This window comes from Pseudonaja textilis, chromosome 6 (assembly GCF_049901715.1).
Source record: "Pseudonaja textilis isolate UNSWEBS1 chromosome 6, rPseTex1.2, whole genome shotgun sequence".
NCBI lineage: Eukaryota > Metazoa > Chordata > Lepidosauria > Squamata > Elapidae > Pseudonaja > Pseudonaja textilis.
Window position 1 is genome coordinate 21,941,909 of NC_141995.1, and position 14,995 is coordinate 21,956,903.

The 14,995-nt window shown below is 36.5% G+C and overlaps 1 protein-coding gene across 7 annotated transcripts in view; it reads right to left on the reverse strand.

Annotated features, from left to right (window-relative positions):
- TRIM2 (tripartite motif containing 2) overlaps positions 1 to 14,995 on the reverse strand; it is a 57,561-nt gene that overhangs the window by 18,213 nt on the left and 24,353 nt on the right. For all 7 annotated transcript variants that reach the window (XM_026698157.2, XM_087936010.1, XM_026698160.2 and 4 more), the window contains 6 exons: positions 12,887 to 13,124; positions 8,124 to 8,275; positions 5,864 to 6,044; positions 2,970 to 3,693; positions 2,478 to 2,581; positions 261 to 428 (listed from right to left, as the gene is read on the reverse strand). In XM_026698157.2, coding sequence (XP_026553942.1) covers positions 261 to 428; positions 2,478 to 2,581; positions 2,970 to 3,693; positions 5,864 to 6,044; positions 8,124 to 8,275; positions 12,887 to 13,124 — 1,567 coding nt within the window. The remainder of the gene's footprint in view (positions 1 to 260; positions 429 to 2,477; positions 2,582 to 2,969; positions 3,694 to 5,863; positions 6,045 to 8,123; positions 8,276 to 12,886; positions 13,125 to 14,995) is intronic.

The following is a 14,995-nucleotide window of genomic DNA, read 5'->3' on the forward strand; positions in this document are numbered from 1 at the left end:
TTCACTGTTATGTATGTATTTGAATGGCAATGCTTAGAATTCTGGAGAGACTAAGCACATTTGGAAAACACTGGGGGAGGCAGATTCAATTCACTGTATTGTAAACAGCTGTAATTTCACTCTTCATTGCCCTCTTGTCAGTCAATTCAGGAAGCATAATCATTTTATACCCCTTTATCAGCTTCAACCTGCCATTAACTATTGCTTTTTAAAAAGGAAAATAAATTTTATTGTATTTTACATTTTGACTGTAAACCTACCTTAAATTTTCCATCAGAGGAGAATATGCTAACCCATTTGTTATCGTAATCTGCAATAATGATATCGCCACAAGGGTGCACAGCTACTCCAGTAGGCCGCTGTAACTGACCAGGGGATCTTCCCCGTACACCAAAACGATTCTTGAACTGGCCATCGGTGGAAAATATCTATGATTTGTTTGAAAAAAGCAACAGCAACTTTCATATAAAATGCAACTGTTTCCATTATGGGAAACACATGGGAAACATTGACATGTTTTTAACATGCATATGGAATTCTGCTTCCTCTTACCATTTGGGATTAGGAAAAATACTTCAAACATACATATATTTGCCTTAAGAAAAGAGGAAGCTCATGAAGTTACAAAGTGTATGAATATGTTCTGTCATTTTGATGCTTAAGATTATAAATATTGTTGCTTAGACAGTCAATTTATTGCCAGGCTTGGAGATAATCTACACTTTGTAGAAGTACAACTTTTTAAAGGCACAAATGGGACCACAAATCCCCAAAACAACCTAACCAAGATTGAGCATATTTAGTGATCACTACAGGCCGAAAAATGTGTGGGTGGGAAGGAGGGAGAATTAGGGAACAAGAAGCCACCCAAATATATTTTGTTGAGAGTTATATTTATTACACTGTATCTACCTTTCCTTTACACAGCTCAAGGTAACAACCCATGAAGTAGATTAGACGGAAACACAATGAGTTATCCAAGAGTGGGTTGTATTAAAAGTTAATGGCATGCAGTAACTTGTGTTAATCTAACAAGGAGCAATAGCAAGTCTGGTACCAATGGCACTGGGCTATTTATATCCAACCCTCCCCTCCCCCTAAAATCCTAGACGATTATATACATATTGTTTATTATTATAAGGTCATGCGCTGGAAGATACTAGTATTGTGTAAATTAGTTATGTATTAGAAAATGCTAGATTTGAGCCTTTGGTTTTTCAGTAAGTGACAGAGAGCTACTGAAATGCTTATATAACATATAAACATTTATAACTATAAGTGAAGGGAAAATTGTGAAGTTACTTGGTGAACCAAGGTATCTTCTACAGAAGATCACTGCTATAGTAGAAGACAGAACTATAAACAACTACCAGCAAATAGCATTAACTACAAGTGGCCATCAGAAGTGCCCTATGGATTAATTGGCATGCACTGATTTAGTGCGATGGATTCAAGTGCCAATATAAAACTAGTTTATGGACAGGTAAGGGAGCCATCAGAACTAAAGTAATATGATTAGATATAAAACGATCATTATGTACCTAAAAAAGAATTGCCTACAAAAGTTTTAGATCAGTGAGGATTGTGCCATGTCCAAACTTCAGGAAATTCTCCTGTTCTCCATCTTATAGTCTTTTGCTATGGGATTAATATCCCAAAGTATAGGGAGCTGAGTATGTGAATAAATAAGCAAGGAAATAGCATTTCAAATTATTTCAGATGTATAGCTTTGTTCATGTTTTTCCCTACCAATAACTTATCCCTATCATGAACAGCTTTGTTTATGTTTTTCCCCTATCAGTAACATTTGCTTAAAAGGTAAACAACATATAATAACAGTACACATTTGCATGCAGGGGAAAAATATATATTCTGAATAAGGTCATATAGCAGAGGATAGATAACAATTTTCCTTGAGCCAACAGCCCCAACACCAGAGATTCTTAAGACATTTGTGCTGTTCCTTTTCCAAAATATTCCAAAGTTGGCCATTCTTTTTTTTTAAAGGCCATTTCCCCCCGAAAAAAAGCAAAAATGGCAAAAATGTAATTCATTTCAATTACCTGGCTGTAAATGTGGGCTGGCTGTTGAGTACCCAAATAAGGTCATGTGATGCAGGTGGGCATCAGAATTTCAAATCCCGGCCGTAAATAGTTTTAGATGGGTCTATCGTAACTTTGAACAATTGCTAAGTGACCGGTCATAAGTTGAGGGCTATCAACAGTAGACATATATTGTAATTGTACATATGGGCCAGAACTAGCCTATTTACACTTGGGATTCAGCAGATTTTAATGTGTACCTCCAGCTTTAGCTATATTTCAAATTTAACATAGTTATTACCAGTAATTCCACAGCATCAACAACCATGATCCCTTAAATTTTGGTACTTTAGATATACATTTCTTTAACGCATGTTATGAGTTCTGTGCATTTAATAAAAAGTTTTAACGAAGAAACGAACAAAAAAACTATACCTGTACACATTGATTATTGCTATCTGCAATTAATATTTTTCCATTTGTAGATGCAGCTACTCCCTGAAGATTTGTAAATTCCCCTTTGTTTCTCCCTTTGGTACCTAAAACAAAACAAAATAGAAAAGATAGCCCAAAATTTCCCTTGCCAAGTGACATCGTTCTTAAGTGAATTTTGCTCCATTTTACAGAAATACCAACATTGCTGTGAGTTCACTAAATTTGAGCAACATCTGAAATACATTGATCTAACCTCAGGAATAAATTTTATCACAAAAAAAATCATTAACCAATCCAACTAATCATTAACTGATCCAAAGCACTTATGTGGAACAGCCCAAGGGCAATAAAAGGAGAAAAGACTACAATGGTCAACCAGCAAGGAAATCCTTTTAGCAAGACAAAGTCCTTACAAGTATGAAATAATATTATGGACATGTTTGCAGCTATAAGCAGCAGTCCATGAAAATTTAAAACAGAGGCATTCCTTACCTACTCGGAAGATTAGATCATCTTCAATGGGATTCTCTTTCCTTTTGCCGGTGCTGTACATACTAGCTGGTCTCTTTACAGCCTTCTGTTTCACATGGCCGCTTCCAGGAGACTTAACACGTCTCTTAACTCCTTCAGCAGTAGGAGATACATCTGCTGACCTAATGACTTTGAGTTTGAATGGGCTGCCTTTAATATGTTGATCGTACAGTCTCAAAGACAGAATAAAGTCCCCTTCTTTCTGGAGAGTGTACAAAAATTCGTAAGTGCCATTTTTATTATCAAGTATCTCTCCATCTGCCACACTTCCATCAGGTGTGCTCAGCTCAGCTGTGAGACAAGCATTTCCGGTTTTACAGAGCTCACCATCTTTGTCCTTGGTTGTGATGGTGACTGACATTGGTTGCCCGATCACAGTCTGCTTAAGTCCTTCACCTGTGGCCACTGTTTCAGAAGCCACTGCATTTGTGGTTAAAATAGTACCAAGATTATGAATGGATTTTTTCAATCCTTCTGTTTCTACGATGAAATCCAGTTGATCATTTTCACGGGGCTGAAGAGGGAATTCCTGGTCTGCCAGGTCATTTAGCTTGTCGCTCATCTGCTTTTTAACAAGTAACACTTCTGTTTCAGTTCCATGACTGAGTGCCTGGGCGGTAAAATTGCTACAGCTCTTAATATTTTCTTGTCCCTCCAACAAAGTATCAAGCTGATTCTGCAAGACCTTGATAAAAGCAAATACTATGGTTATTTCATTGAAGTGCCAAGTAATAAAACAAGGAACACTTTTTCTATCATTAAGTTTCAGTATCTCATGGAAATATCTAATAGTGCAAAACTGGATAAAAACCACACCATATATATTGGACTCAATACAAAAAGATATTGAATAACATTGTCACAAAAAGTCTGTGTTGCAGCAGGGTTTAAAAAACGAGTTCCCCCAAAACAGCAACCAAACAATTTGGAAACTTTTGATTAAATTTGCTCAGCATTCATATGCTTTTTATCCACTTTGAAATTTTTTTTTAGATTCGTGACCAATTTTACCTTATAGACACAATTACTTTTATGTCTGAACCCAGAAAAAGTCAGTTCCAGCCAGTGGTGGGATTCCAATTTTTTTTACTACTGTTTCTATGGGTGTGACTTGGCGGGAGTGGCAGGGGAAGGATACTGCAAAGTCCCCATTCCTTCCCCACCCCACTAACCTGCTTTCCAGCTCCATTCTCCTGACCAGGGCAACCAAAGATGACCCAGCCGATCAGCTGGGACTCAGCAGGCAGAGAATAGATGGGAGTGGGACCAGGCAGAGGTGGTATTTGTCCCAAACTACTCAAAAGTTCCACTACTGGTTCTCCAGAACTGGTCACAACCTGCTGAATACCACCTCTGGTTCCAGCCCATAATATACAAGCCACAAAAGCCACATTTAAACTACTTTTAAGATTTACATCTTTTTTGGTGCAATGTGTTTTATAGCATTTTTGCATGTTTGTAACATAGTCCTTTGAGCAATGCAAAGAACCCATTTCTTTATATTCCATGATTTGAGTAGATGTTGAATTAAAAATGTATGCAGTTAGCCAGAATACTACATCCAACTGGAAGTTCCATATGCAAGCAAGAAGAATTAAAATTTAAGTAGCAGAGAGGAATGGACATCAAAGAAAGTATTTTTAAATACCTGTTAGCATCCTTTCAACATGTACTAACCGCCTTTTTAAGTGGAGAGGAAAGATTTGACTCTACAATGCAATACAATTTTACAATACTGGTAAAATGTCTAGTTACATATTGTTAAATTTTAATGCATGTTAAGGATTGAAAGCACAGGCATATTTTTCCAATATTCAAGAACCATTGCTTATTTATTATCATTTTGTCTTCCAAATTATAAAACACATTTTGGCTTTATTTTTTGTGATATAATGCACTGTGTCTAATGAAATCGATTATAAACTATTGGTACCATTTTGTTCTGACTCAACTCCCCAACTATGATAAGGTGAACTCAAAAGATTCCTTTATTAGGAATGCTGGCAGCCCCGGCAAAAAGTTTCTCTCGCAGACTAACAAGTCCGGCTGGCTGGAAGATGAATAGTTGCCTGCCACATCTATTCATCTCCCTGCCTTTTATCTCCAGAGAATTAAAATTTAAGTAGCAGAGAGGAATGGACATCAAAGAAAGTAGCTAGGGTGGGGCCTTGCTAGCGGCGGTGGCTTTTCTTTGCCCAGGATCAGCCCACGACTTTCCACTGCTCTCCTTTTCTCTGCCCTCGGAGCAGCCGCGCATCAGGCACTAGACCCAGCTTCATCAACCACCTCCAGACCTGGAAGCCTGTTAACTCTCCATCTGAGGGCTGACAGATGGCCCAGGATCCGCCTCTGCCTGTCTGTCTCTCTCTCTCTCCCTTTCTCTGCCAGCTCCATTCCCTCGTCCCTCTCGGAACTCCCAGGTTGCCTGATTCTGACCCTGACTCCCACGCCTCCTCCTCTGATTTGGCTGTTGGAGGGGCCGGCAGCCAATAGGCCACAATACATTTGTGTAAATGCTTTAATTTTTGGTTTTCAAAATTATCAGCCACACATACATCCTGAAAATCCAACAAAAAATATGTTCATCTAAGGCCATCTCCAATTTCTGCTTCCTTTAAACCAATACTAGAGCAATGTTTCTGAAGCTGTTTATTTGTACAAGACACTAGTTTTTACATAATAACAATGAACTGAGAAAGTCAAATTTCACTGGAGTGGCAATTTTTATGACACATTTGCTATTTCCAAAAGTTTCCTTCATTAAAGAAAATATGAATTTCAGTCATTTTTCCAAATGATATAATACAGTCCTTAGAAACAGAGAAATATTTTAATGATGAGAACAGAACTCTTACTTTATGTTTAAGGCCATAATTTACTTCCAGTTCCATAAGCAAAACACTCTTGCGAACATTTAATGTCTTCTGGAGTTCATCAAAAGTGGAATGAATTTCATCTACAATGCTGGTCTTTTGGTTGGTCAGTTGATGGATAATTTCAGATATGAAGTGCAGTGCAGTATCTATCTCTGGAAGCCTATTAAAAACAAGCAGTTCACATTTCAAATATCAATGCTACAATTTCCCTTCAACATTCATAAGATGTATCATTACACAATTATTAAACTTTGAATAATATTCATAATGACCCTGCACACATAGTGCCAAGCCATAGTTTAATGTTATGTTTGAATGCAATCTTCAGGCAATCTTTGACTTAACAATAGTTTGTTTAGTGACTGTTCAAAGTTACAATGGCACTGAAAAAAGGTGACTTATGACCATTTTTCACACATACGATCTTCATAGCATCCCAATGCTCATGTGATCAAAACCCTGATGCTTGGCAAGTGGTTCATAGTCATGACTGTTGCTTTGTCCCAAAGTTATGTGATCACCTTTTGCAACTTTTTGACAAGCAAAATCAATGCGGAAGCCAGATTGTCTTAACAGTTGTGTTAACTTATCAACTGCAGTGATTCATTTAACAACTGTTGCAAGAAAGGATGTAACATGGAACAAAACTCACTTAACAAATGTCTCACTTAACAACATAAATTTGGGGCTCAATTGCAGTAGTACGTCGAGTACTATCTGAGTTACAGATTTGACTTTTAGATATTTGCTTCCCCATTCTATCTTGTGAGAAACATTTCATCTTTTTGCATGAATTAATATATAATAATAATATATAATATATAATAGTTATCAATAAACAGATATAAATGTAGATTGGATGCTGACTTTTCTACAATGTTAAAAGCTGCACACAAGCATTAGCTGGATTTACAAATCTTTCTAAGGCAGAATTTGATTATACCGTAGTATCTTGTATGAACCCAATAAACTGTAAACATTCAGTAAGCTGTAGCTTAAGAGCAAAATGTGAGGCACACACAGACTCGGCGATCTTCAGGGCTATGCAAATTTATATACACATCTTTTTTTTTTAAAGTTGTGTTAGTATTATAATTTTCAGACAATACAAATATTGCCAATTCTAAAGGAATCTTGAATTATTTCACTTGCAATTGTAAGCTACAATTAATTAAAATTTCCATTAAATTAGTGTAGAACAAGAAGTATGTTTGTGCTCAATATATAATTGATTCCACTTGCCTCTCCCTGACAGCATGGGCATTAAACAGAAACAAAACAGTCCTGCCTATGATGTATCATTACAAAGAACTAAGAAATCTGGTTTGTCCTCCCATATCAAACCATCTGGATTTGTTTAACTACTCCTGCTAACAGGAACCAAAGGGAATAACTATGCAGGAAACAAGAGCATGCTGCTCATTCCCAATGAGCCAAAATCCTGAAAATTTCTGGTCTACATTTACTTATAAAGTTGGCCAATATATTTTACAATATGCGGGTTTGTTTATGAAACTTTGACATTTTTGCCACCAACTTTTAAATTAGGAGTCCAAAAAGTTGCCTATCATTTTTTCTTATATGGACTCTGACAGATAGGATCAAAGGTTTGGTCCTTTTTTGTACTTTTCTACCTGCAAAAATTACTATTTCTGGATAAAGTCCTGCCTTCTTCCACTAATTTTTAGAATACGGACACTGAAGTTCGATACAACCCTTTAGTCAACTAAATTTGTGCCATGCTACAGTTAAAAAATTTGGGTAGATGACAGAACCCTAAGAATTCAAAAGTTGTTTAAATTTTTTTTAAAAAAAAACTTGGCTTAACATTATATGAATACTACCAATATCTCCTAAGCATTTAATTGACTATTCTATAAAACAAAAAGAATAAGTATAATAAATCCAGATAAATATTTTTCATTAAAAAAACATGCACTTTATCAACATTCAAAATCTTCGTGAAAGTAAAAGCTCAGGAAATAAAAGTTATCTGTACATTCTCCCAAAGAGACACATGCAACATTTTCAAACAGTCATAAATAATTTTTTGTTTTTGCATTTCAGAAAAGTTGTTCAATATGATGCTCCTTACATACACGAGACTCAAACTTTTAGAATTCCCAGACACATGGTCTGGAAAGTACAGTATAACCATTACTCATCTGGAAGATTCCAAGCTGGAAAAAATTGCCCTAAAGTGCAATTCTATAACCAGGAAATTTTTTCATAGTTTCACCTTTTGTTCACAGCATCTAACTGTGTTTGAAGAGAAGCCTTGTGTTGTTCTACTACATCCTTAAGAGGGACCGTTGGATGTTCTGCATGTTCTCCTACTGTGCATTCCTGGCACATGGCTGTCTCACAGGACTGACAGTAAAACTCCATCAGCTGATTAAAAATAAAGAAACGTGTATTCTTATTAGAATGTCAAATGTTCAGGTTTGAATACATTATTTCTAATTCTTTGAGTGATGCATTTCAATGCAAAGCTGTTTTAAACCAAAGACATGCAATATTTCCCTAGCAAATTCTGAGGAATGCATCATACAGGAACACTCCAAAAAAGTGGGACCTGGAAAAAAGTAAACTGAATTAGTTTTAATATCCCATTTACAATTAATTTATGTAAATAAAATCCGTCATGTGTGTAATCATTTCTCCCTTCTGTTACAGTGGGCAATATTAGGAAAAGGTCTGATGTCCACAGGTAAAAGTGGATGAAGGAAGCTACACGAGGCTTGGAGCATTTAATTTGATCATTAATTTTTACTGACTGTTTAGTTAAATCCAAAGTAATTTCCTCTTTTTCTTCTGGGGCAAGTAAAGAATTTTCTGGGAGAGTTTAATCATGTTATGGATTGAGTATTCTTTCAGGTCTTTCAGATATTATGTACTCAAAGCTTCCGAAAATGAAATTTTCTTTTTTAAATCATTTTCCACGCTATACCTTTATGTGCCCTATTAAGAGGCCTTTTTCTTCTGTGTTCAAGTTTGTCATGCCTGGACAAATCTAGGCAACATTTCTTGGCAACATTTTACAGAAGTGGTTTGCCACTGCCTCATTCCTTGGAAAGACAACCATGGCTGATTGAAGCAGCCTTAGCTTTGCCAAATTTCAATCGCATGGGAGACATGGCTCCCAGATTATTTCAGTTAGGTCATTTGAGGTCCATTGATTAAAAATGTTGCTCTAGGAATGCATTGTTTCTTTCACCCAACTGAATATTACGAAGAGACACAGGAGTTTTAGTAGTATGTAAAAATGTTGTTTTAACCATTTAGTTGTGTCCAATGTTTGGAGATTTTTATAGGCAAGCGCTCTCCATGCTACCCTTTCAAGCACAGTTTCTCTCCCTTACTGGATATTCAACACTGTATCAGGTTTAATGTTATCATGCCAGCATGTTCTTTGATAGCCCTTTCTTCATGTAGCATAACTATTAAATGAGATAGACGTTAATCAATCGAGGTTGCTTCCAGTTTGTCTCACAACTTAGTTTGGGATATGGAATCAAATGCTTTGAAGTCAATAGTTAGAATAATTATAGAAATAGTTATGCATAATAACATCCAATAATACTAAAAATTATCCCATACTTATACAAATACAACCTTAAGAGTGTTTTATTTAAAGCATAACAAATTACTCTTCATTTTCTCCATTCTTCAGCCTTAAATAAAACTGCTGCATCTTGCGCTGTAGGAGTATTAAGTTACTTTGTAAATTCCTGAAGCATTACTGATACCTTTTGCAATACAAATCAGAATGGTATCAGCTTTGCATTTAATGAGGCCCATATTTCTGGCACAAACACGTTTAATGCAAAGTAATGTAAGTTGCTTAGGTTGATGTTTTAAAGTTGATCAGATTCAGAATGCGTGCATTAGTTCTCACATTTCTCAGGCAGATTAAAATAATACACCAGCGGGAATGCTAGTACGGCCAAGATTTTCTCACACTTCAGTAGAAAAAGAAGCAAGTATTTCACCTATCAAAATTATGCTTACAATATTTCATATTGATGTATTTCTGTTTAACCTCCTTAAAAAGAAAGAACTACAAGGAGTAAAGGGGCTGTAAGATTTCGTAAAAGCATGTCACCCAGAGAACAAGTTTTTGTTAATATTTTGTTTCTTCTAAATGCCACAGAGAGGAACAATTCTGACAACACACTAATCCTTAAGATGGTTTACAACAAACAAGTAACATCTTGGAGCTTGCTGGTCCCTATGGCTGAATCAACCCTCTCAAAAAGGGCTGCAGTTAGTAAAATTATAGCAAATCCAACTGTTCAAAGAACCAATGCTTTGCAACATACCAGTTCTGCAATTTATTTTTAAAATATTAAGAATCATATTCTTAATCAAATGAACAAATTGCCAAGTTTAAAGAATATACAGATAGTCCTTAACTTACAATAGTTTGTTTAGTGACCGTTCAAAGTTACAACAGCACTGAAAAATGTGACTTATGACCTCTTTTCATAGTTACAACCTTTGCAGCATCCTCATAATCATGTGATCAAAATTCAGATGCTAGGCAACTGGTTCATATTCATCACCTTTGCTGTGTTCCAGGGTCATGTGATCACCTTTTGAGACCTTCTGACAAGCACAGTCAATAGAGAAGCCAGATTCACTTAACAATCGGGTTAACAATCAGGTTATCAAAAGCATCCCTTAACAACTGTGGCAAGAAAAGTCATAAAATGGGGTAAAATTCATTTAACAAATGTTTCACTAAACAACAGAAAATTTGGGCTCAACTGTGGCTGTAAATTGAAGACTACCTGTAGTAGATACTGAGGAGGTTTATATAAGCACATTGGAGCCTTTCATGTAACATAGATATTAAATGAGGTAGAAATTATTCGAGGCTGCTTCCATTTGTCCCACAATTTAGCTTGGGATATGGAATCAAATGCTCTGAAGTCAACAAAAGTGGCACAAAAGTTGCAGGATTTATTCATTTTTCAATGAAATTATGGGAGTACTGGGCACTGGTCAATGGTAGAGTGGCCCTCCCTAAAGCCAGTTTGCTCCTCTACAAATATGTTTTATTCTTAGAGCCAGACCTGGAATTGTAGGTATATCATGTAAAGATTGTTGATTGTGTTGAGGAGGCTTATTGGTCTATAATTAGCAGAACCGTCCTCTCCCGCTTTTTTATATAGGGACGATGACCGAAATTCACAGGGTCGAGGCAGGTAAAGAATGAGGTAGGGTGATAAACGTATATTAGAAAAAGATACTATGGTACAAACCAATCTCTGCAATCTTCCCTCCTGAGGGCTGAGTTTGAATGTTTGTATTACTACCACTACTAACTCCATCAGGACTATTAGCAAATGAAAAACTACTGCTGCAAATATCTAGTCCCTATTCCCAGAAAACAAACAACACAGAATTCCAACTTGCATAAAGGCATGTGATGGTATAAAACATGTTTGTCAATAAATCACATCAGGGTACTTATAGGTGGAAAGATGTAGAGTATTATGAATTACATCAAACTCCCAGCCTTCGGGCTGGATGCATCACATGCTGGCCACGACTACGCCTGGTTTAGCAAATGGGGGGAAAGTTCTGCTACGTCATGTGATGACGCCATGATATGAGTTTGATACCCCCTGATCTAGAAGGTAAAGTGATGCCTGAAATGGTTGGAATAGTGAAAGAAACAAGAAATGTTCTGTTTCTTACCTCTGAAATCCCCTCTTTCGTTATTGGATGTAAGTACATTGTAGTAGCCCTAGAGCTGTGCTTCTCAGCCTTTAAGATGAGTAGACTTTAACCTCCCCAATTCCCCAGCCAGTGGCTGGCTAGGGAATACTGGAAGTTGAAGCCTTCCTGTCTTGACATTGCCAAGGCTGAAACACTTGGCTATAGTTACAAGGATTTCCAAAATTTCAATGTGTTCCAATTTGTGCAGCAAGGATACCTTATTGCTCATATTACATTGGCACATTTTGCATGCAATATTATGCTGGCTAGTATATCTGCAGTAAAACCAGTCTGACAGCTTAAATGGAACCATGAAAATAACAAACTGTCCAGACAATTCACCTATAGCCAGAATCCCTTTTTTATATGTGCATTTGTTTTATTCTTACTAATGTTATCAGAAATACTAGATACAGCGTTACAATATAGATATAGTGAGAAAGAAATTGTATCTTTTAATAGAATATTTATTTTGCCATACCTGGTTGCAACAGTTATATAATGAAGTTCTGTGTGTGTGTATGTATTTATACAATTCTGTAAATATATTATGAACAATGATCATGCAGACCAAAGGTATGAAAGTATTCCCAGAGATCGAGATGGTTTTGTCTTTCAATAAATACAGCAATTTATGAAACAAAGATATAAAGAAAGTCATTCATCTTTGGAATCAATAGAATTTAATTAGTGTTAGCATTTAATTTAATTAACCATTTAATTAATCCACTAAGCTTAAGCAAATGAATTGAGTTATATAATTACTAATTTAAAGAGCAATGAAAGAACATTAGTAAAACATTTCATTAATGTCTTAGCATTTTTCAATAAGCACTTATAAAACAAAAATATATAGGTTTAGAAGTCACAATTGGGACCAGTAACTTGGTCATTAAGCAAAGCTTTCATTAAGTGAAACTACAACAGTGATTACAATCTTCCTTCAGCTTTTCTTTGCTTTACTGGTCCACAACAGACATAAATGCAAGGATTGGTCTTAAAGTTATTTTTTCATCTCTGTAACTGTGAACAGTTGCTAAATGAAACACTAGCTTAATGAGGAATATCTGTCAGGAAAACTCAAGACTACATTCCGAAAGCATTAATATAACAGTCTCCTCCAACTCACATCATTTAATACCTTTATCTATGCAAATATATGGTCACAATGGAAAATAAAATATTACCAAAATCAATTATACATATAAAGCAATAATGTTCCTCTCATGCCATTTCTTTTCTACAATAAACCTCACAGGAATCAAATCCACTTACATTTCCCTCATGATTAGGGCAGGAAAGTGGTTTCCCTGAAGCTACAGCTGTGACAGTCTCCAAGATGGCAGCCTCCTCAATACTGCTGTCTGGAGTTCGCTGCAGGACATCCATTAGGTTGGTGATGAAGAAATTGTTTTGCAGTGCAGAAACCCCTTTCTCTGGAAGAATAGATGTCTGGCGGCACACGGGGCAAGAAAGGGTTAAGCTATGAGCTGGAATGTAATTCTGTAAACACCTAATGGGGATAACAAAAAAGTTAATAATTAGTATTGCTTCATGCTCCAATTCTCTAATTCATCTCAAAAAGAGGTAAACTCTTCGGCATTTAAAATTTGTACTTCCCTGACAACGACACAGATATTCTTCAACTTACAACTGTTTAACCATAGTTCAAAGTTCAAAAGGCTTGGGTAAAAACTATAACCTATACTCATACGTATGACCATCAGTCACATCATCCTCATTGTCACATGATCACAGATTAGGATTTTGACAACTGATTTACGACCTGTTGCAGCATGTGGAGTCATTTGAACCAATTTGTGGCCAAAAATGTGCATTGGGCAAGCTGAGTTTGCTTAATGCCTCTGTGACTCATTTAAAAACCATAGTGATTCACTCAACAATCATGGTAAAAGGTGTTGTAAAACTGGGTCTGACTTGATTTACAACCTCAATGACTTATGATGGAAATTCTGGTCTGTCATAAACTGAGGATTACCTGTGATGAAATATTGCAGACCTTTAAAAAGGTGAGACAGAAGGAATGTGTCTTTGAAGGAATCAAAGAAAATGATTTTTCATGTACTCAGATTTCCTTCATCCCAAAGAAAGTCAAAATCAGAGAGGTCAATACAGGCACTTACCACATAGCATCCTAAAAATATAGCAACCCTGTAAAGTCTCCTATATCTTGCAATATACAGGAACTTGTATTAAAATTTTATGATATTCTGGTGATTTTCTGTGATAAATATTTGTTAATAACCATGCATAATGTTTAAAACATGAACATACTCCTTACTCCAAAATGCCTTTGAGATGTCTTGTAGCTTCCAGCCAGCATGCCAACCACCTGCACAGCATCAGATTAAGAGAAGCTGCCTTAGAGCCTAAAGCACATTCACCTTTTTGCATTGCTTCCTAGTCTACAATGGGTCACAAAGAGGCTTAAATCCTCTCCCCACAGGTAAAAATCAACCTAGGTACAGCTTTCAGCTAAAGGTAAAGCCAAACTAAATCTGCCTGTGATAGCCAAAGGCATACAGCTAAAGCTGAACAGATTTCATATCATACAACGCAAATTGAAGAGACTGTTTTAAATATTATAGCAGGGTGTCAAACTTTATTTCATTGAGGGCAGCATCAGGGTTGTGTTTGACCTTGGGGGCTGGAGTGGGTATGGTCAGCTCAATGTCACTCGTGTCGGGGGCACCGGAGGTGGCCCGAGCACTCTGCCAGCAAAAATGGGCTCCTGAACTCTGTTTTCAGCTGCGACGGCCTCCTGCAACCGTCTGCCAGTGAAAAGGGCACGGCCCTCCCAAGCTCCATTTTCACTGGCAGAGGCACTTTGCTGTTTCCAGGATGGCCCTGAAAGCCAGATCTAAGCATCCCGCAGGCCGAATCCCACCCACCGGCCTTGAGTTTGACACCCCTGTATTATAGGAAGAAAAATTATGTTGTGGACATATGACATGTATTCATTGCTTAAAAACAGCAAATGCAATCAAACCTTGTAGATGATGAAACACAAAGATTAGGAAACATTTAGCTCTACTTTCGGGTAGAATTACAATATTCTCACATTATTCCCAGTATGATATGATTTAGATGTGGCTTTTATTTGTATGGAAATTAATGCAGGAAAATCACCATTCATTTCCATGTAACATAGAAACAACAGCAGTACTGCCAAGGACATAAAGAAACACTGACAATAAACTAAGCTTTAAGCAAAGAACAGTTGCCAAGGCTTCATTTCTAAGTATCTGAAACAAACTTTACTATCAATGCAACTGACTTCCAAGATAGAATAGAATAGTCGTTTTCTATTGTCTCATTTCACTAATTATGGTTTATTTCACATCAAGTAACGGATTATGGTCA